This window comes from Canis lupus, chromosome 19, assembly GCF_048164855.1.
Source record: "Canis lupus baileyi chromosome 19, mCanLup2.hap1, whole genome shotgun sequence".
Taxonomy (NCBI): domain Eukaryota; kingdom Metazoa; phylum Chordata; class Mammalia; order Carnivora; family Canidae; genus Canis; species Canis lupus.
In genome coordinates, this window is record NC_132856.1 from 6,595,297 (window position 1) to 6,616,796 (window position 21,500).

The 21,500-nt window shown below is 37.0% G+C and overlaps 1 protein-coding gene across 8 annotated transcripts in view; it reads left to right on the forward strand.

The window, feature by feature from the left end:
* The window catches only part of NR2C2 (nuclear receptor subfamily 2 group C member 2), a 97,924-nt gene that overhangs the window by 10,416 nt on the left and 66,008 nt on the right, over positions 1–21,500 (forward strand). For 3 of the 8 annotated variants that reach the window (XM_072785027.1, XM_072785029.1, XM_072785028.1), the window contains exons 2-4: positions 286–325; positions 650–755; positions 3,198–3,281. The exons of 2 other annotated variants lie outside the window; for them this stretch is intronic. In XM_072785027.1, coding sequence (XP_072641128.1) covers positions 3,222–3,281 — 60 coding nt within the window. In that variant the 5' untranslated portion in view covers positions 286–325; positions 650–755; positions 3,198–3,221. The remainder of the gene's footprint in view (positions 1–285; positions 326–649; positions 756–3,197; positions 3,282–21,500) is intronic. 3 more of the 8 variants (XM_072785030.1, XM_072785031.1, XM_072785032.1) reach the window with 2 other exon arrangements.

Here is a 21,500-nt window from a genome sequence, read left to right on the forward strand (position 1 = left end):
AAGTGTTATTGTCAGTATTATGCTTACTATCAGCTCCACCAGCCAAGAATTGTTAATGCTTTGTCCAGTTTATAGTATCAAAACAATAGATTGTTCTCTTTTTTCAGATCAAGTGCAAAATTATATTGTGCTAGTCAATATGGTTTTTCAAGCTACATGTGGATACCACTGACTATCCCCTGGAGCTTCTCATTCTAGGGAGACACCCCTAATTGACAACCAGTGCCCAGTACCCTTTCCAAAACTCTCTACCCTTCCTTCTCACTGTGATCTTTCTGTCTCTAGGACTGCCTATGGCTGCGGTAGCAGTAAGAGAAGCTCTCAGGTGAGAGTCTTATTACCCTCTGACATTATCTTTTTTTTTTTCCCCTTGGTGCACTTGAGTTAAATGTTTTCCCTCACTTCTCTTATATTTTAATATCCTGGAAGAAGAAGCCTCTGTCTTTCTAATTTATATGTGAGGATAGAATATGGTTTGTGACAACATATTTTCAAAAATTATGAAATGGAAAATAATTTTCTGAAATAACTCTCGTACCTGCTCTCATTGGATTTAAATCTTTATTGAAAGCACTTGCTTTTCATAGTTTCTCTTTCATTTTCTCTCCCCACTCTTATTCTCACTCTTTGTTTCTGCTTGTTTTTCCAGAAGGTGCACATTTCTCCTTGTTCATTTTTAAGCAGCTTCGAAAGCTGCTGTTGATGATGCCTGAAGTTGCTTTGGAGGGAGAAAGCCAACAGTGAGATCAAGAATTGTAAGAATTCAAATATGTAAAGAAAGGTTGCTGCTCTGGTGTTGAGTGCTTGAGATGGTCCAGGAAGTTGGAGTGTGGAGAAGAGAGCAAGGGGAGCCACTTGCCCTAACAATGAGCACAACTGTTCTTGTAAAGCAGCAGTAATCAGATAATGGTAGTAGCATGGAGAAAGAGAAGTAGAACAGTAGTGGAACAGAATAGAGAACTTAAAATTGTAGCTACACATACATGGAAGCCTGAAATAGGGCAGAGGTGGCAATACAGATTAGTAGGGAAAAGGATAGATTGTTCAGAAATGGTGCTGGAAAATTGATTATCCACACAGGAAGAAAATTAATTGGATCCTTATTCCTCATCAAACTCAAGAATCAATTTGCACATAGACCAAGGCCTTAAATGTGAGGGACAGGGACAAAACTCTTAAACATGCATAAAAAATAATTAAAATTATACTTAAGACCCTGAGGTAGGACAGGATTTTCATAAATAAAACATAAAAGTGCAACTTTATTTTATTTATTTATTCATGAGAGACACAGAGAGAGAGGCAGAGACATAGGCAGAGGGAGAAGCTCCATGCAGGGAGCCTGATGTGGGACTCGATCCTGGGTCTCCAGGATCACGCCCTGGGCTGAAGGCGGCGTTAAACCGCTGAGCCAACCGGGCTGCCCTATACCTTTCTAGTATTATTTTATTTCTATACTATTCAATATTTCCCTAAGAATATTTTTATAATATTAAATAAAATTCATATATTTTTTACAGCAAACTGCAGTTAATGACAGCAACACAAATGCTAACATTACCTAAAAGTGCTATAATTAAAAGTTGCAGCTGCATGTTTAGATTTTATTTCTTAATATAAAATATCTATTGGCTGTCTACCCATTTGATTTCTTAGTTCTTGTTTACTGTTTTGAGAAAAAAGATTAGAACTCTAGACCTTTAGCATGGAATAATTGTTTTTTATCTGTCAGTAAACTTTTCTGGTATCTATGAAGTGATACTTTTTTCTTCCATTTCTGTTAGTTGGAACCAAACTGTAACTGGGGAAAAGACCAGAGTGGTTTTTTGAATCACTGACACTGGTGATCTGGAATCATTGTAGCAAGTGATACAGCACATGCTCTTAAAAGATTTCGACTCCTTGGAGTCAGGGGCCAGTTCTTTTATATTTATCAATCACAGTTTCATGCCTCCATTTCTTCCTCACTGCCATTTTGGCAATAAAATAATCGAAAGGGGAATTATGTAAATAGATATGGCTATCTAATTGTAGATAGAATAATTGAAAAGTTACCAGTGAAAAAGTTTCATAGAGATCAGTGCTTTTAAGTGTAATACTTTAGGTAAGAACTACAGGAAAGTGTTTTGTAAAATTTCACTGTCTAGTTTATGATCGAAGAAGGGCCAAGCAACTGTGTATGCATTTGTGTATATTACACACTTGGTAGTACTATTAGTTTTTACATGTTTGCTGGAAATAAATTATACCAGAACTTTTTTTCTCGTATTCACCAGAACTTTTTTTCTCATATTCACCTGTGCCGTCAGTAATAAAGTCTTTCTGATTTGTCCAGGAACTAAGTCCAAAGTGGAATCCCTTTATCCTGGATTCTTTGTGGAAGAGTTATTGGAAGGGGTTTAGGGACTATTCAGTGAAGCTGTGTATTTAGATCTGAAGAGACATGGAATCTGTTGCAGTAAGAGTGCTTGCATTCAAGAGATCCTCACCCAGGAAACTAGTACACTTTTGGGGTTTTAGATTTTAAAAAATTTTTTACAAACGATGACACTTTTTTCTATTAATAGCTGAATTATCTGGTTTTCTAATTTAGTGAGGACTTCAAAATATAAATCGATAAATTTATGGATTCCATGTTTTTAGCCCACTTTAGTAAAGCAGTCTACTTATTTTCTTGGTTAGTGCTGGTGTTTGCCTTTCAACCTATGAGTGAGGTGTGATAGCACCTGGGCAGGGTGTTGCCTCTCACATAGCTACTGGTAACAGTAGTAGAGTTGGTGATAGCAATCTAGTGCTCTGGATCTAACATTGATCTCACACCTTTCTCAGATAGCCACCTTCTCTTCCAGCATACTGTGACAGGGAGATATCCAAAAAGGTGTGATTCCCACCTCCCTGAGAGGTGAACCAAGCTGTTACAACCCAAGAGACCTGGTAATTAAAGTTCCAAAGTCATCTTTATCTGTTTACCAGGGGAAGCCTTGTTTCCAAATTGAAATGTTTCTGCTAATTAATTTTGGTACCTGTAATTGAAGAATCTGGTGCAGCATATCCAGATATGCGTGGCCTTGTAGCTGTGTCTTCTATAGAGGGCAAAATCTGCACAGCAGTACCAAAGATGAATTTTGATTTCTGATATTTTTCAAGTAGCCTGGTTTCTCCCCACCTGATAGAAGTTGCTGCATCTTTCCAAACAGGTTCTCTAATGATCTTGCTTCACCATGGCTACAAATATGGAGGGGCTGGTTCAGCACAGAGTGGGGACCCAGCAGGTGGCTGAGGTGAGTGACAGGGGCTAGCACAATAGCTGGCACCCTTGCTTTTGAAAGGAAAAGTAAATCAGTGTGCTCTGTTGTTTGAAAATAGTCCCAATGAAGTCAGCATGTCATCCAAATCCAAAGCAGGATGCTGCCATCAAAGAAAAAATAAAAATGACAAGAACATTTACTCCTAATGTTTCTTTGCATGAGTAGGGTGGCGTAGCTGCATACAGTAAGGCAACGTTTAACAAGTTCACCTTGGGATGTATGGGTGGCTCAGTCAGTTAAGCGTCGGTCTTTGGCTCAGGTCATGATACCAGGGTCCTGGGATCAAGCCCTGTTTTGGGTTCCTTGCTCACTGGGGAGTCTGCTTCTCCCTCACCCTCTGTTCTTTCTCTCTCTCAAATAAATAAAAACCTTTTAAAAATCTTTTTAAAAAATAGATGAAAATAGAAATGTTCACCTTAAATGATTATAGTTTTAACTCCAAGGCTCTTAGTTTCTTGCACATTTGATACTTTGTTAATACTGTGGCATGGTGGAAAGCCCAGTTCTGTGCATTTTGCAGTTATTATTGACCAACTACCTTGTGCTAGTGATTTGGGTAGGTATTGAGAAAAATGGAGGTAAATGAGCCATTGGACCTCCTTTAGTGACCTCAGCCTGTTTAAGGAGTAATTATAAATCAGGGTGAGAAATAAAACTCCATGTGAGGAAGGTAATCCTAGAGAGTGTTTTGAATATCAAGCATTTGTCAGACAGACCCAAAGCAGTGGGATGAGGAACTCTGCAGCTGATGCTGGGGAGGGCACCCTAAGTCAGAAACCTATGTAAGGTTGAAAAGAGGCAAAAAAGGTCGGTCATACATAGCTAGTATGTTCAGGCACCTTGAGGTGTAAAGGAAGAAATTAAGACCAGATCTTTTCACTCCATCCTGGGCCGATGCAAGGGCTGTATTCTTCACAAGAACCACATGAAGTTGGTATGATCATTATTCCCATTTTATAGGCGAGGAAACCAAGACTCAAAGACAGAAGTAATTGGTCACGGGTACACCTAGTTCGATTTCACTTCTTCCAAAGTTCCTCCAATAAATCTTGCATCATACTGTAACCAGGAACCATTAGAAGCATTCACTTTTGTACTGTTTTTTTTTTTTTTTTTTCATCACTTTTGTACTTTTGAACCGGTACTTGTATTTCTAAGGCAAAAATGCAAGTATACCCCAAAAAGTGAGCATTTAAAGAAAGAATTTAAAAAGATAAGAACATGACATGCCAGTTTTTTTTTTTTTTTTTTTGAGATTTTATTTATGAGAGACATACACAGACAGAGAGAGAGAGATGGTGGGGGGCGGGGGGGTGCAGAGACACAGGCAGGAAGAGCAGGTTTCATGCAAGGAGCCCGATGTGGGACCCGATCTGGGACTCCAGGATCACGCCCTGAGCCAAAGGCAGGCTCCAAACCGCTGAGCCACCCAGGGATCCCAACATGCCAGTTTAAACCAATAAAAGTCGTGAGTAGGTTTTCCAAATTTTGGATCAACCATTAATTTTAAGGCAATAGTTTAACTAATCACCTCCTTCCCCCAGCAAATAATGATTAATATTAACTGAAGATGGAAGTAGATAGATTTCATAAATTTTTTTTTTTTTTTTTTTTTTTTTTTATGATAGTTAGAGAGAGAGAGGGAGGCAGAGACACAGGCAGAGGGAGAAGCAGGCTCCATGCACCGGGAGCCCGATGTGGGATTCGATCCCGGGTCTCCGGGATCACGCCCTGGGCCAAAGGCAGGCGCCAAACCGCTGCGCCACCCAGGGATCCCAGATTTCATAAATTTTTTAATCATATTTTTGAAAGGGTTTTCAGAGCTGTGAAAGTATTAAGTTTAAGGTGCTTGTGTTTATGTGTTGCTTTAGTTTGTGGTAGGAATAATTACCTTGGAAATCATTGTTGGTTTAAGAGTTAGGGTTATTTTTCATTTGATACAGTTTTCAGTTAAAGCTAACTTGGAAACTGATGCATCACTGCCCTAAGAGGTCCTCATTAATTCTTTAGAAGAGATTAGTATAGGAACTTCTTGTAGTAATCTATAGTAATTTATAGGTTAATCTAAGTTTGTATATGCAGTCAGAAAGTTTGCTAGCTAAAATTTTCTGCCAAATTATCTTATTTCATTCAGGAAATGGAATATCACATATTAACTTAGTGTATATTATTGTTTCCCATGACAAGTGCATTTTTAGAAGACTATTGTTAACTGTTGTTAACTATTGTTTCCCATAACGAGTGCATTTTTAGAATACTTCCAAAATAATAGAAGGCATTCTTAATTAGGAGTGTAAAAGTAACCTTATTTAAAATATTCCCCAGATTTCCTTGCTTTTAATTCAAGGGATAAGTGTATGTTCTTTAAAATTCTTGTTTTTTGGAAATTTTGAGTTTAGTAAACTACATATAATAACTACATATGTAATATTAAATGGGCTACAAGAGTAAGAGAGCCTGCAGTTTATCACTTCAATGCTAAGTAGTAATTGAATGGGAATGAAGTATCTAAATTGAGGAGTTATTAACAGTCACTTTTTGGATAGTTGTTTATTCAGTCAGCAGACAGTGAAGGAACACACCCGTTCTCTGCCTGTCTACCAGTGAGGGCACACAGGTAAATAACAGGCCAGGGTGTCTGCTTACCAAGAGCTCTTAATCAAGGAGGTCAAGCGTGAGACAGGCCATGCCAGAGGAGAGGATACACAAAGACAGGCAGGCTTTCCATAGTAGAAAAGAAGATCTGCAGGGACCAGACAGATTGGGATTTTTTTTTTTTCTTTAAGATTTTATTTGAGAGAGAAAATGAACAAGAGAGAGAGCAAAAGCAGGGGCAGGAGCAGATAGAACCAGAACCCTGGGATCATGACCTTAGTGGAATGAAGGCAGACACTTAACCAACTGAGCCCCCAAGCACCCCCAGATTGGAATTTAAATTCAGGCCCCGCCATATGCTATCTGGGTGACCACCTTGCTCCTCAGTTTCCTCATCTAGAAAATGGGAGTAATAATAGTTAACCTGTCTATCTTATGGCATTGTTGTGAGAAGTCATGGAATTAAAAATGTATAAGGAGCTTTAGTAGGTACCATGCTTTTGCTCCATGAATGAGATAAAGCAACAATGTCCATCGTATAAATGATTTTCTCTCAGGTCCCCAGATCAACTTTTTTCTCTCTAGACCAGATTAGTCATAAATACTAAGGTAAACTATGAAAGTCAGATAATATAAAGTAACAACTTGATGTCTTATGATGTTCTCAAATTTATTCGATTATTCAGAGAGGCAGTTTAATATAGTGGTCAAGAGTATATAGAGTCAGATAGCCTAGATTTGAATCCTGGCCCTGCCACCTGCAAATTGTGCGACCTCTCTGTTTTCTGGAATTGTTTATGAAGAATTAGTGTTAATTCTTTTTTAAATATGTGGTAGAATTCAGCAGTGAAGCCATCTGGACTTGGGCTTTTCTTTGACGATAGTTTTTTGGTTACTAATTCAGTCTTTTTCACTTGTTATAGGTCTATTTATATTGTTTGTTTACTCTTAGGTTAGTAGTTTGTGTCTTTTTGAGAATTTACTCATTTCATCTAAGTGATGATATGTTGGCATACAATTATGTACAGAATTCCTTTATAATCCTTTTTATTTCTCTAAATTCAGTAGCAATTTCTTTTCATTCATTTCTGATTCTAGTAATTTTTAATCTTTCTTTTTCTTGATCAGCCTAACTTAAGTTATCTCAGTTTGTTGATCTTTTCAAAGAACCACTTTTTGGTTTCATTGATTTTTCTTAATTGTTTTTGAATTGTCCGTTCATTAATTTCCACTCTAAGTAAAACTAATGAAATACCATTTTGCACCCACTAGAATGACTAGAAATAAAAAGTCAGGTAGCAAGTGTTGGTGAGGATGTGGAAAATTGGAAACTTCCTACATTGCTGATGGGAATGTGAAATGATACAGCCACTTTAGAAAACAGTCTGGCTGTTCCTCTAAAAGTTAAACATAGGGACACCTGGGTGGCTCGGCGGTTAAGCGTCTGCCTTCAGCTCAGGGCATGATCCTGGAGTCCTGGGATCAAGTCCTACATCAGGCTCTGTACATAGAGCCTGCTTCTCCATCTGCCTATGTCTCTCTCTCTCTCTCATGAATAAATACATAAAATCTAAAAAAAAAAAAAATTAAACATAGAGTTACCACATGACCCAGCAATTCCATTCTTAGGTGTACTGTTGACCCTTGAATAACACTGAGGTTGGGGTGCCAACTACTATACAACCAAAAATCTGTGTATAACTTTGACTCCCCAGAACTTAACTACTAATAACCTACTATATTGCCTGGAAGTCTACCAACAACATAAACAGTTAGCATATTTTTTATGTGTATTAAATACTGTATGTTTACAATAGTACCGGAGTTTGTCTCTCTTTTTTTTTTTTTTTTTCAGTATTTCTAGGCTATTCATTTCATCTCTGAGTTTTTTCAAATTGTCACAAATCTCCAAAAACTTTGCCAAAGTATTTATAGAAAATAATCTGTGCACAAGTGAACCATGCAGTTCAAACCTATATTGTTCAAGGGTCAGCTATATACCCAAGAGAAATGAAAACATGTCCACACAAAAACTTATGCACGAGTACTTATAGCAGTGTTATTAAAAGTGGCCAAAAGGTAGAAACAGCCAACATCTATCACCTGACAAATGGTTAACAAAGTATGTTGTATACATAGAATATTATTCAACCGTAAAAAGTAATGAGGTACTGACTAATGTTACAGCATGGGTGAACCTTGACATTAAGTGAAGAAGCCAGTCACAAAACACCACATAGTATATTATTCCATTCATATGAAATGTCCAGAATAGAGAAATCTACAGAAATGGAATCTAGATTAGTGGTTGGTTAGGGCTTTGTATTGGAGGTGATACCTAAAGAGATTTCTTTCTGAGGTAATGAAATGTTCTAAAATTGAGTGTGGTGATCGTTGCATATATCTGTGAATATGCTAAAAACTACTTAATTGTATACTTTACATGTGTAGATTTTATGATAGGTGACTTATATCTCAATAAAACTTTTTAGGGGTGCCTGGGTGTTTCAGTCAGTTAAGCGTCTGCCTTTGTCTCAGGTCTGGAATCAAGCCCAGCATCAGGCTCCCTGCTTAGTGGGGAATCTACTTTTCCCTCTCCCTCTCCCTCTCTCCCTCCCCGATCCCTACTTGTGCTCTCTCTTTCTCAAATAAATAAATTAAATCTTTTAAAAATAATAATAAAAATAAAACTCTTTGGGGCACCTGAGTGGCTCATTTGGTTAAGCAGCTGCCTTTAGCTCTGATCATGACCCCAGGGTCCTGGGATTGAGCCCTGAGTTGGGCTTACTGCTCAGTGGGGAGCCTGCTTCTCCTTTGCTGCTCCCCCTGCTTGTGCTCTCCCTCTGTCAAATACATAAGATCTTTAAAAAAAATAAAACTTAAAAAAAAATAGTGCATAAGCAACCAGATGCCACTGCCAAAGTTAGAAAGTATTTTCCAAGATAAAAGAATAAAAAGAAATGGGGGGGGGGGGCAGAAACCTAAGGGGTGTGTGACAAGTTTCACTTACTAATTAGAATTAGGTACTTTCCAAAATAGTAAAAGAAGATTTACATACACAATAAACTATGCATTAAAAAAAACATATATACAGTTTGATTCCAATTTTGTAAAATATTTATACCAAATATTTCCATGTACTGTGATACTACAGTGTGTCAAGTATTATGCTAAGCTTGTCATCTCGTTCAATAGTTCCATTAACACTACAAGGAAAGTATGACTTTCCTTCCTTCCTCCCTTCCTCTCTTCCTCCCTTCCCTTCTCCGTCCCTCCCTACCTCCCTTCCTCAGAAAGGGGCAGAGACACAGGCAGGAGAAGCAGGCTCCCCGCAAAGGTGCGAAGAGGGAATGACTCGATCTCAGAACCCTGGAATCATGCCCCAAGCTGAAGGCAGACAGATGCTCAACCACTGAGCCACCCAGGTGTCCCACTTTCCCCACTTTAAATAAGAGGAAACTGAGAGGTAGAAAGATGGGATTACTTTGACATTAGAACCCAGGCCTTTAATTACTGTCCAGTAAGTTCATTTTTTAAAAATATCCTAAATACTAGTAGTGTTTTTAGTTTTCCAGGTTATAGGCAATTGTCTTTATACTTTATTTTCCAAGTTTAAATTGTAACTCTCTTATTTAAACAGTTCAACATAATTATTGATTCCATGATCAGAGTGTCAGAAGGGTGGCTAAATTCAAGCTTCTGCAAAATCTTTGTGCTATGAAGTTGACTATGAAACTTGATAAAGAGTAATATGGTTAATTTTTAAGGTTGGTTGATTGATTGATTGATTGATTGATTTTAGAGAGAGATGAGAGGGGAGGAGCAGAGGAAGAGGGACAAGCAGACTCCATGCGACTCCATGCTGAGCGCAGGGCCCAACTTGGGGGCTTGATCCTACAACCCTGGGATGACCTGAGCCGATATCAAAGAGTCAGACAATCAACTGAGCCATTCGGGCACCCTTGATATGGTTATTTTTTTTTTAAAGGAATAGTTGACAGTTGAGAATTTGTAATTTTAGCAGTGGAAAATTGAATCAGATCTAACAGTAGCATTAGTTTTATTTTTCATATATTGAATAAATGGAGTTTTGAAAGGGCTTCAGTATTTTCTAAGCATTTAAGATTTCCTTCTATAGCTGGAAATATAAAACACACAAACACAGAGACTCTGTATTTCTTCATATTGCCTACATGTAATAAAGACACTTTTTAATTCAATGTTTTGAGCCAGAGAAATTTAGGAGTTAACTTGCTGGAGCATTTTGAGTTACTTACTGGTTGGCAGAAAGAGACCATTCATGCACCCAAACTGTAAGTTGAGTGTGTTTACCCAGTGGAAGGGAGGTGGCTTCACAGATCTTGGCAAGGCTTTTCCTGGGCCCCGGGCTGTCTCAGGGGCTCTCAGAGGCCATCAGATGCTCTTTGAATAGGAAGGTCCTGTCACCACAGGACAGCCAAATTCCTACGACCCCATTATTTCTTTTTATCAGCAGGGCTTGCATCACCATTGGAGAAAACAACACTTCCATGTAAGGAAATGTTTAAAAACACAGAGCTCTCCCAGTTATTGAATAAAACTCTGTATTGGCAAAGCTACACCCTCAAGTAGGAAAAGCAAAGTCATTGCTCAGGTTTCAAGTTTCCAGTGTCCTCAAAAGACCAACTCATTACATTAAATTCTGTTATTCTTGCATCTTACAAACGGGACATTTAAGGTTTAATTTTCATGTCAACATGTAGTACATATACATAGATTTGAAAGTTGGCCAACACTAAGTTCAGCTTGAAATAGGAAACAGCAGGCTCCTGAACCACCTCTACCCCTTCCTAACCCTAAGTCTCCCTCTCTCAATTTGATTTCTTCTGGTATTTAACGCCTTATTTCTAAAAATAACCTTAAGTCTCCCTCTCTCAATTTGATTTCTTCTGGTATTTAACTCCTTATTTCTAAAAATAGGCTTTCCCTGCCCTTTTTTGTGTTTTTTTAATCAGTGTAAGATACTGTCCTTTGTGAGAAGTTTTTCTGTTCTGTGTTGTAGTAAAATATCAAACTCATCATTATAACCATTTTTTAGTGTCCAGTTCTGTGGTATTTAAGTTCACATTCACATTATTCTGCAACCATCACCACTATCCATCTCCAGAACTTTATCTTCACAGAAGCTCTGTACTCCTTAACACTATCTGCCATTCCCTCCCTGCCTTTGCCTCAGCAACCACTATTTTTTCTCTATGAATTTGACTACTCTAGGTACCTCATATAAGTAGAATCATACAATATATGTCCTCCTTGATAGGCTTGTTTCATTTAGTATAATATCCTCAAAGTTCATTCATGTTATATCCTTTTTAGGGGTGCCTGACTGGCTCAGTTGGTAGAACATGCATCTGTTAATCTCAGGACAATGAGCACAAATTCTATGTTGGGCATAGGTTACTTTAAAAAAAAATTAGGGGATCCTTGGGTGGCTCAGCAGTTTAACGCCTGCCTTCAGCCCAGGGCATGACCCTGGAGTCTGGGGATTGAGTCCCGCATCAGGCTCCCTGCATGGAGCCTGCTTCTCCCTCTGCCTGTGTCTCTGCCTCTCTCTCTGTGTCTCTCATGAATAAATAATTAAAATCTTTAAAAAAAAAAAGATAATTTTTAAAATTTTTAAATTTTTTTTAAAGATTTTAATTATTTATTCATGAGAGACACAGAGAGAGAGAGAGAGGCAGAGACACAGGCAGAGGAAGAAGCAGGCATCCTGCTAGGAGCCTGATGTGGGACTCGATCCTGGGTCCCAGGAACACCCCCTGAGCTGAAGGCAGACGCTTAACCGCTGAGCCATCTAGGTGTCTCATCTTCCTTTTTTAAAAAGGCTGAAAAATACTCCATTGTGTATATATATTACATTTTGTTTATCAGTTCATCCATCCTTGAACACTTGGATTGCATCCACCTCTAGGCTACTATGAATCATGCAGCTATGAATATGTGTGTACAAATACCTCTTCAAATCCATGATTTCAGTTTTGGTGGGTACATACCCAGACGTGGAATTGCTGGATCATATGGTAATTCTCTGTTTAATTTGTTGAAGAACCACCATACTCTTTTCCTTAGCAGCTGCACCATTTTGTATTTCTATACAGTGCACAGGGTTCCAATCTCTCCCCATTCTCCCAAACACTTGGTATTTTCTGCTTTCTTTTTTATAATTGCCATCGTAATGAGTATGAAATGATATTTCATTTTGGTTTTGATTTACATATCCCAAATAATCAGTGATGTTGAAGTTTTTCATGTGGTTATTGGCCGTTTGTATATCAGCTTTAGAGATCCTCTTTATTCAAGACCTTTGCCCATTTTTTAATGGAGTTGTTTTGTTCTTATTAATTGTAGGAGTTCTTTTTTTTTTTTTTTTTTTTTTTTAAAGATTTTATTCATTCATGAGAGACCCAGAGAGAGGCAGAGACATAGGCAGAGGGAGAAGCAGGGTCCCTGCAGGGAGCCTGATTTGGGACTTGATCCTAAGACCTTGAGATCATACTCTGAGCCAAAGGCAGATGCTCAACTACTAAGCCACCCAGGTGCCCCATTGTAGGAATTCTTTACATATTCTGAGTAATAAAACTCATCAGAGATAAGCTTTACAGATAGTTTCTCCCATTCTTGAGTTGTGTTTTCATTCTCTTAGTAGTGCCCTTTGATGCAAAAAAAGCTTTTAGTTTTGATGAAGTTCAGCTTTATCCATTTTTTTTCTTTTGTTGCCTGTGCCTTTGGTGTTTTATCCATGATATTGTTGCCGAATTCAGTGTCCTGCTTTTCCCCTATTTTTACTAAGAGTTCCATAGTTTTGGCTCTTCTTAGGTTATGATCCATTTGTATATGGAATAATGTAAGGGTTTAACTTCATTCTTCCATTAGTGGATATCCAATTTTCTTGGCACCATTTGTTGAAAAAAACTGTCCTTTCCCCCCATTGAATGGTCTTAGCATTCTTTTTGAAAATCATTTGATATAGTCAAGTATTTATTTTTGGGTTGTCTATTTTTTTTAATTATGGTAAAAACCATATAACATAAAATTTACCACCGTGTTAAGTATATTTACATTGTTGTGCAGTAGAGCTCCACAACTTTTTATTTTATGAAACCTAAACTCTATAAAACTTAAACTCCACTAAACAACTATCCATTTTCCTTCTTCCCAGCCCCTGGCAGCCATCATTCTTTCTATGAATTTGACTATTTTTTATACTTCATATAAGTGGAATTTCACATAAGTGGAATCATAAGGAACTTGTCTTTTTGTAACTGGCTTAGTTGTAGCATAATATCCTCAAGGATCTGAGTTCTCTGTTCTGTTCCACTAGTCTGTATGTTTGTTTTTATCCCACTACCATACAGAATTGATTACCTTAGCTTTGCAGTAAGTTTTGGAGTCAGGAAGTGTGAGACCCTAAACTTTGTTCTGATTTTTCGAGACTGTTTTAGCTATATGGGTCCCTTAACATTCCGTATGAAAGTTAGGGTAGGTTTTTCTATTTCTATAAAAAACATTGTTGAAATTTGAATCTCATAGGGATTACCTTGAATCTGTAAATGGTTTTGGGTAGTATTGGCATCTTAAAAATGTCTTCCATTTATTTATGTATTTAATTTCTTTCAGCTATATTTTGTAGTTTTTAATGTTTAAGTCTTTTACTTCCTTGGGTAAGTTTATTTTTAAGCATTTTGTTCTTTTATGCTAATAGAATTGTTTTCTTAATTTCCTTTTATCATTGTTCATTGTTAGTATATAGAAATGCAACTGATTTTTATGTGTTGATTTTGTATCTTCCAAGTTTAGTGAATTATTAGTTCTAACAGTTTGTGTGTGTCTGTAACCTTTCGGATTTTCTATGGGGAAGATCATGTCATCTGTGAATAGAGATAATTTTACTTACTTTTTTCCTATGTGGGTGCCTTATGTTTATTTTTCTTGCTTAACCGCTCTGGCCAGAACTTCCAATATAATTTAGTAGAAGTGAGGGAAGACATCCTTGTCTTCCTGATCTTGGAGGAAAATTTTTCAGTGTTTGATCACAGAATATTATATTAGCTGTGAGTTTTTTCACATTTGACCTTAATTATATTAAGATAGTTTCCTTCTGTTCCTGCTTTGCTGGATGTTCTTATTGTGAAGGAATGTTTAATCTTGTCAAATGCTTTGTCTCTATCAGTTGAGATTATCATGTGTTTTTTCTCTTTCATTCTGTTAATGCAGTGTATTGCATTGATTAATTTTTGTATGTCAGACCATCCTTGCATTACAGAAATAAATCCCATTTGGTCATGATGTGGAGTATTTTTTACCATGCTGCTAATATCTATTTGGTACCATTTTGTTATAGGAGTTTTTGTTGAGGAATTTTGCATTGGTATTCATAAGGGATACTGAGCTGTTTACTTTTCTTGTAGTGTCTAACGCTAGCCTCATAGAATGAGTTTGGGATTATTCCTTACTCTACAGTTTTTTGGAAGATTTTGAGAATGATTGTTGTTAATTCTCCTTTAAATGTTTACTAGAATTCACCAGGACTGGTCCAGGGCTTTTTTATGTTATTTATTTTATTGTTATTTATTTATTTCTTGAGGGGGCATTGCTTAATTATTCTTCTGATTAGTTATAGATCTGTTCACATTTTCTATTTCTTCATGATTCAAAGTTGATAGGGTTGTGTGATTGTAGGAATTTATCCATTTCATCCAAGTTGCCCAGGTTGTTGGCATGCAGTTATTCATAGTACTCATTTACAATCCATTTTATTTCTGCAAAATCAGTAGTAATGTTTCTACTTTCATTTCTAGGATTAGATATTTTTTGACTTACCAATATGGATGAAGGGATTTTAGTTTTCATTCAGCACCTCCCATTCCCATCTCTCCTCCCTTCATTCTCTCGTTAAATTATATATCCTCTTTGCATTAACTAATGTTCTGTTACCCAATTATGACACTAGTACAAATATTTCCTAGTGTCTCCAATAAATTGTAAAACCCTGTTTTCCATACAAATACATCACAGGAATTTTCAGTTTCCCTTTTTTTTTTTTTTTTTTTTAATAAAAACATTCCTTCTAAAGCCCTCTGACCTGCTGCAGTACTTACTGATTGCTTTTTGGGCCTGCTGCACAGCTGTCATTCTTGACTTCTCTCTTGTTTTGGAGTCTTTGTTTCCTTAGCTCCATGGTTTTTTTCTTTAAAAAAAATGGAAATAATATGCTCCAGTAGCTTCCTAGGAATGAGTATATCAGAGGTGAATTCTTTTTAGATCTTATACAGTTGACCCTTGAACTGATCAGGTCCACTTAGGCAGATTTTTTTTTTTCCAATAAATACAGTACTGTAAATGTATTTTCTCTTGATTTTTTTTTTAAATATTTTTTTATTTTTTAAGGTTTTGTTTTTTTCCAAGTAATCTCTATACATCACCATGGGGCTCAAACTCCCAACTCTAAGATCAAGAGTCACATCCTCTTCCAAATGAACCAGCCAGGCACCCCCTTCCTTATGATTTTCTTAATAACATGTTATTTTTTCTAGCTTACTTTGTTGTAAGAATAGTATATATAATACATACAACATATAAAATATGTTAATTAGCTGTTTATGTTATCATTGAGGCTTTGGGTTGGCTGTAGGCTATTAGTTAAATATTGAAGGAATCAAAATTAAACGTAGATTTTCAACTGGAGTTGATGCTCTTAACTGCTGCATGTGCAAGGGTCATATATCTAAACATGTCTCATTTACACCCACATGATTGATAGTTTGACTAGGAATAGAAATATAAGTTTTTAGAAAATAATTTTACTTCAGAATTTGAGGCATCATTTTATTGTCTTCTAGTTTGGAGTGTTGGTTTTGAGAAGGCTGTTTGTACTCTTGATCCTTGTAGGTGACCTCTCTCTCCCTCCCCCTCCTTTTCTCTCTGTTTCTTTCTCTTTCATTCTCCCTTGCTTTTATACTCCCCTCTACCCCTGTTAAGATTTTTTTCTTCATCCCTGTTGTTCTGAAATTTCACATTATCTTTTATTTAGTATACTTACCCTTTTTTTTTTTTTGTACTTACCCTTTCATATATAGTACTGGTACTCAGAAAGTCCTTTCAATCTAGGAAATTGTTGTTTTAGTTTTTTGTTGTTTGTTTTTTAAGATTTATTAGAGAATAATAAGCATGAGTGGAGGGCAGAAGGAGAGAAAGAAGCAGACTCCCCACTGAGCAGGGGGCCCAACTTGGGGCTCCATCCCAGCATCCTGAGATCATAACTTGAGCCGAATTAACCAACTGAGCCACCCAGGTGTCCCTAGGAAGTTGTTGTATGCTAGTTCTCAGATAATTTCTTCCCTCAGAATTTTTCTAGTCTCTTTCTAGAACTAATTAATTAGATTTTGGATCTCTTGAACTAACCTTTCCAATTACTTATCTTTTCTATTTCCAACCATGCCTACTTTAGGAATAGTTCCTGATTTACATCTGTCTTCAGCCTTTATCAATTGCCTGAGCATGTCATTTAATTTTGCTGTGCCAGTTTTTCACTTGTCAAATGGGGTTAATGTTTATATTTACTTTATAGAAGATTACTGTGAGAATTAAATGAGTTAATACATGTAAAACATGGCACATAGTAAATCTATCGTAGCAAAAAAAAAAAAAAAGTAAACACCCCAGCTCCTCCTGCTGCTGCTGTTGTACTGTTCCTTCAACTTTTTTTCAGTTTGTTTTAAAGATCAGTATTCAGATATTTCAATTAGTACACAGTTCTTAAGATATGTACTGAATATCTAAAAAGCCAGATTCTTTTCTAAGCAGTTGTTCCAGCTTAAAATTTGAAAGTAAATTTTCTTTAAAAGGATATCAAGTACCAGTATCTTCAAATGTTGATAAGATGTTACATCATAAATCCCACTAATTCGCAATTTAATGTCATATACATACATTTTCAATCTTTCACAGCATATTAACAAAGTTACCAGGGAAACTGGACTAGCACTACCCAAAGATGTTTCAGAGTACAAGTGGTTCTGACAGGGAGAGCCAAGATCAAAGAGTTTTCTTTAGAAAACAATTCTAATAAAAACAACATGGGAACAGAAGTAAGGGTAAAATGTTCAAGGAATAGTAAATATACAGGTGTAACTCCACATTGCCATTCAGTGTGTTTTGTGTAATAAGATATATAAAAACTACCTCCCATCTGTGGAAGGTTAAGCTGACACTTAAAAGCCTTGCACATTCAACATCTCACTTTTCTGGTTGAATGAATGAATGAATGAATGAATGAATGGGCAAGAAAGCAAGCGATTTTACCTTTTAAAAAAAAGTCATTTACACTTTAAAAATAAGATGAGGTGGGATTCCTTTCTTAAAAGCATTACTAGAGCTACTGAAGACACTTGTGTCTGCAAAATAGTTGATAAAAATATTCCTCTGGGTTGTACAAGAAGGGAGACGGACCCCTGATAAGATGAGTTATATGGTATTAATCGGAGTTGGCCTCTCCTGCTTCATCAGAGGCTGGACTGTTTTCACTTTTAGTTTCTCTGTTTTCTATGGGAAAACCGTCTTTTGTTTCCTGGTTAGATACTTCTCCCTTTGCTCCTCTTTTTTCCCCCTTTCTGCACCTTTTTTGTCTGAAAGTTTATGCTTTCCTGGCCTTTTGGCTTCGTTTCCACTGTGGGTTTAGCTGATAACCTCCCTGATCCCCGGGGGTCCTGTAGCTCCGCCCCTCTAGTGGAGCCCCTCTAGTGGAGCTGACCTTTTGGGCTTCCTGGCGGGCAGGGGCAAGCAGACTGAGCCTTTGCCAGGCTGGGCCGCCGAGCTGCTGTAACCTGCCTCAGGGGTGGGGAGAACCAGATGGAACAGTATGGCAGGCTTTTTATTGTCTCAAGGAATGCAATAGCTTGTCCTGTTTATCTGAGGGTGTTAATTGCAGTTTTTTTTTGCTCTTTTTAGTTTTCTTTGCTTCTTACATAGTTGCTGTTTTATCCAAGTTCTTTTGTTTCTTTTAGTTCCTTTATTTCTTTTTTTTTAAATTAATTTAACTCTACTATCTTCTGAGTAGAGCTCTAGCCCTATCCACTTCCAGACAGCAGTGATTATCTTCCTATTGTTTTAGATTGATATGCACCTTTTAGAATTTTCTATGAAGGAAATCATACAGTGTGTACTCTATTGTCTGGCTTCTTTAATTCAGCATCATTTCCAGACTTATCCAAGTTTTATGTGTATCAGTAGTTCATTCATTTTTTATGGTATATCCATTATATGGATATGCTGCAAGTTGTTTTTTATCCTGAATGGATAAACATCTTTTTAAAAAAGATTTATTTGGATGCCTGGGTGACTCAGCAGTTGAGCATCTGCCTTTGGCTCGGGGCATGATCCCAGGTGCAGGGATCGAGTCCCACATGGGGCTCCCTGCGAGGACCCTGCTTTTCCCTCTACCTATGTCTCTCTCTCTCTCTCTCTCTCTCTTCTCTCTCCCCCCGTATCTCTCATGAATGAATAAATTTTAAAACTTTAAAAAATTTATTAATTTATTTCAGGGGTGTGTGTACACCCATGCATGCATAAGTGGGGGATGGGCAGAGGAAGAGGGAGGGAATCTCAGGCAGACTCCCCACTGAGTGTGAAGCCTGATGCAGGGCTCAGTCTCATGACCTCAAGATCATGATCTCAGCCAAAATCAAAAGTCAGACACTTAACTGACTGAGCCACCCAGATGCCCTGATAAACAGTTTTATCCTAAATGGATAGACGTTTGAGCTGTGTACCTTTTTTGACGACTACAAGTAAAAATGTTATGAACATTTCTGTGCAAATGCTCATGAGAACATAGGCTTTCATTTTTCTTGGGTAGATAGCTAGGAGTGTACTTGCTTGGTCATATATGGTAATTTTTAAGAAACTGCCCAATTGATTTCCAAAGTAGTTGTACTGGTTATATTCCTACCAGCTGTATACAAGAGTTCTAGGTGCTCTGCAACTTTGCCAACACTTGGTATGGTCAGTCTTTTTAATGTTAGGTATTCTGGTAGATGTCTTCTGGTTCCTCATTGTGGTTTTGCTTTGCATTTCTCTAATGACTAATGTTGAATATCTTTCATATGTGTATTTGCCATTCATATATCATTTGTCATCTGTTGAAATCTTTGCCAGTTTTTTTTTGTTGTTCATTTTCTTATTATTAAATTTTGCAAGTTCTATATGTATTCTGAGTATATGTCCTTTAGCAGAAACATGGTTTCCAAATATTTCCTCATGGTCTGTGGTTTACCATTTCATTCTCTTAACGGTGTCTTTTGAAGAACACAAATTTTTTATTTGGATGAAGTCTTATGTATCAATTTTTTATTTTATGAATCATGCTTTTTTGATGTCATTTCAAAATCTTTACCTAACTCAAGATGACAAAGATTTTCTCTTGTGTTTTCTTTAGCAGTTTCATAGCTCTAGGTTTTACTTTTATAATTACTTTTTCATAATTTTTTCGAAGATTTTATTTATTCACTTGAGAGAGCAAGCAAGCACAAGGGGGGGAGAGGCAGAGGGGAGGGAGAAGCAGATTCCTCACTGAACAGAGAGCCTGACAGGGGGCTGCTTTTTTTTTTTTGCTTTTGCTTATTTTTTTAAACTTCATTATCTCAATATAATTAGAAAATCTGGTTGTAAAAAAAAAATCTGGTTGTATGATAACAGTTCTTGAAATTTGTTTAAGCTTGTTGTGTTACTTTCCAGGCTTTTTTCCTAAGTATTTATGTTCATGTATATATACCTACAGAAATATATTTGACCCTTAAACAACATGGAGACTATGGGAGCTACACTGACCTCTACATAGCTGAAAGTCCATGTATAATTTTTGACTCCCAAAAAACAACTACTTATAGCCTAGCGTTGACTGAAAGCCTTATTGGTAACATGTAACAGTTAATTAATACATATTTTGTATGTTGTATGTATTGTATATCATGTTCTTAAGGAAAGTAATTTAGGGAAAAGAAAATGTTAAGAAAATCATAAGGAGGGGATCCCTGGGTGGCTCAGCGGTTTAGCGCCTGCCTTTGGCCCAGGGCACGATCCTGGAGTCCCGGGATCGAGTCCCGCATCAGGCTCCTGGCATGGAGCCTGCTTCTCCCTCTGCCTGTGTCTCTGCCTCTCTCTATGTCTATCATGAATAAATAAATAAAATCTTAAAAAAAAAATCATAAGGAAAGGGCGCCTGAGTGGCTTAGATCATGATCTCAGGGATCACCCCATGTCAGGTTCAGTGCTCAGTGGGGAGCCTGCTTCAATTTCTCTCCCTCTGACCCTCCCCCTGCTCACTCTCTCTATAATAAATAAATCTTCAAAAAAGAAAATCATAAAGGAGAAAAAATATGTTTATAGTACCCCATTGCATTTATTGAAAAAATATCTGTATGTAAGTGTACTCACACAGTTCAAACCCATGTTTTTCATGGTCAGCTGTATATAGGTCTTTACATTTAACATAAATGGAATCACACTAGATAAGATGTTCTGCAAGTTGCTTTTTTCACTTTGTCTCAAATATAGTGATTGATTTCCAAAGTAATTCTACCATATTATTCCTACCAGCAGTGCACAAGAGTTGTGTTGCTCAAAAGCATATAATTCTTATACTGTCATTAAGTATTACATAAATTAAGAGCTCTGTTTAGCCACTCTCCTGTAAAAGCACATTTTTTGGGTTGTTTTCAAATTTTCTCAAACATAAATAGTGCTGCAACAAACATCTTTGTGTATGATGCCTCCTTGAGATCACATGTGGGTATATTTCTCTAGCCTAGAAGTAGAATCACTGAATCAAAAGCTTTCTGGGCAGAATGTTCTTTTCCAAGGTGTTTTTGTTGTTGTTGTTGTTGTTGTTGTTGTTGTTGTTGTTTTTGACAGCAATCATGTAGCCTTATATACAAGAAGTAGTTGGGCCACTGATAAACTCAGTTGTTAATCCAGCAAGCATTCATTGAGCACATATTTCGTGACCCTTCCTTTTGGGGGTTTACAGTTCCTTCAGACCCAGTACTCCCTTTTTATTGCAGTATTACTTATTGACACTTTTATTATGCCAAAGTGATATTCATGGTAAATATACCCATTCATACAGAAATAACTTCAAAAAAAAAAATCAGTGTAGGGCAACCCGGGTCGCTCACCGTTTTAGCGCCGCCTTCAGCCCAGGGCATGATCCTGGGGACCCCGAATGGAGTTCCGCGTCGGGCTCCCTGCATGGAGCCTGCTTCTCCCTCTGCCTGTGTCTCTGCCTCTCTCTCTGTGTGTTTCTCATGAATAAATAAATAAAATCTTAAAAAAAAAATCAGTGTAGTACAATAACTTTTCAAAAGAAATAAGAGAAGCAATTTATTATAAAGTAATATGTATTTCATGTGGATGCTCACTCACAGCTATCACAGAAGATGTAATGGAGAGTTCAGATAATTCCACATACTTAAATAAGCTATGACTTAAGAGTAGTAAGAAGATGAAGCTATTTTGTAAATGAAATACAGACAGTGGACTTAGAATAAAATTAGTGTTATAATG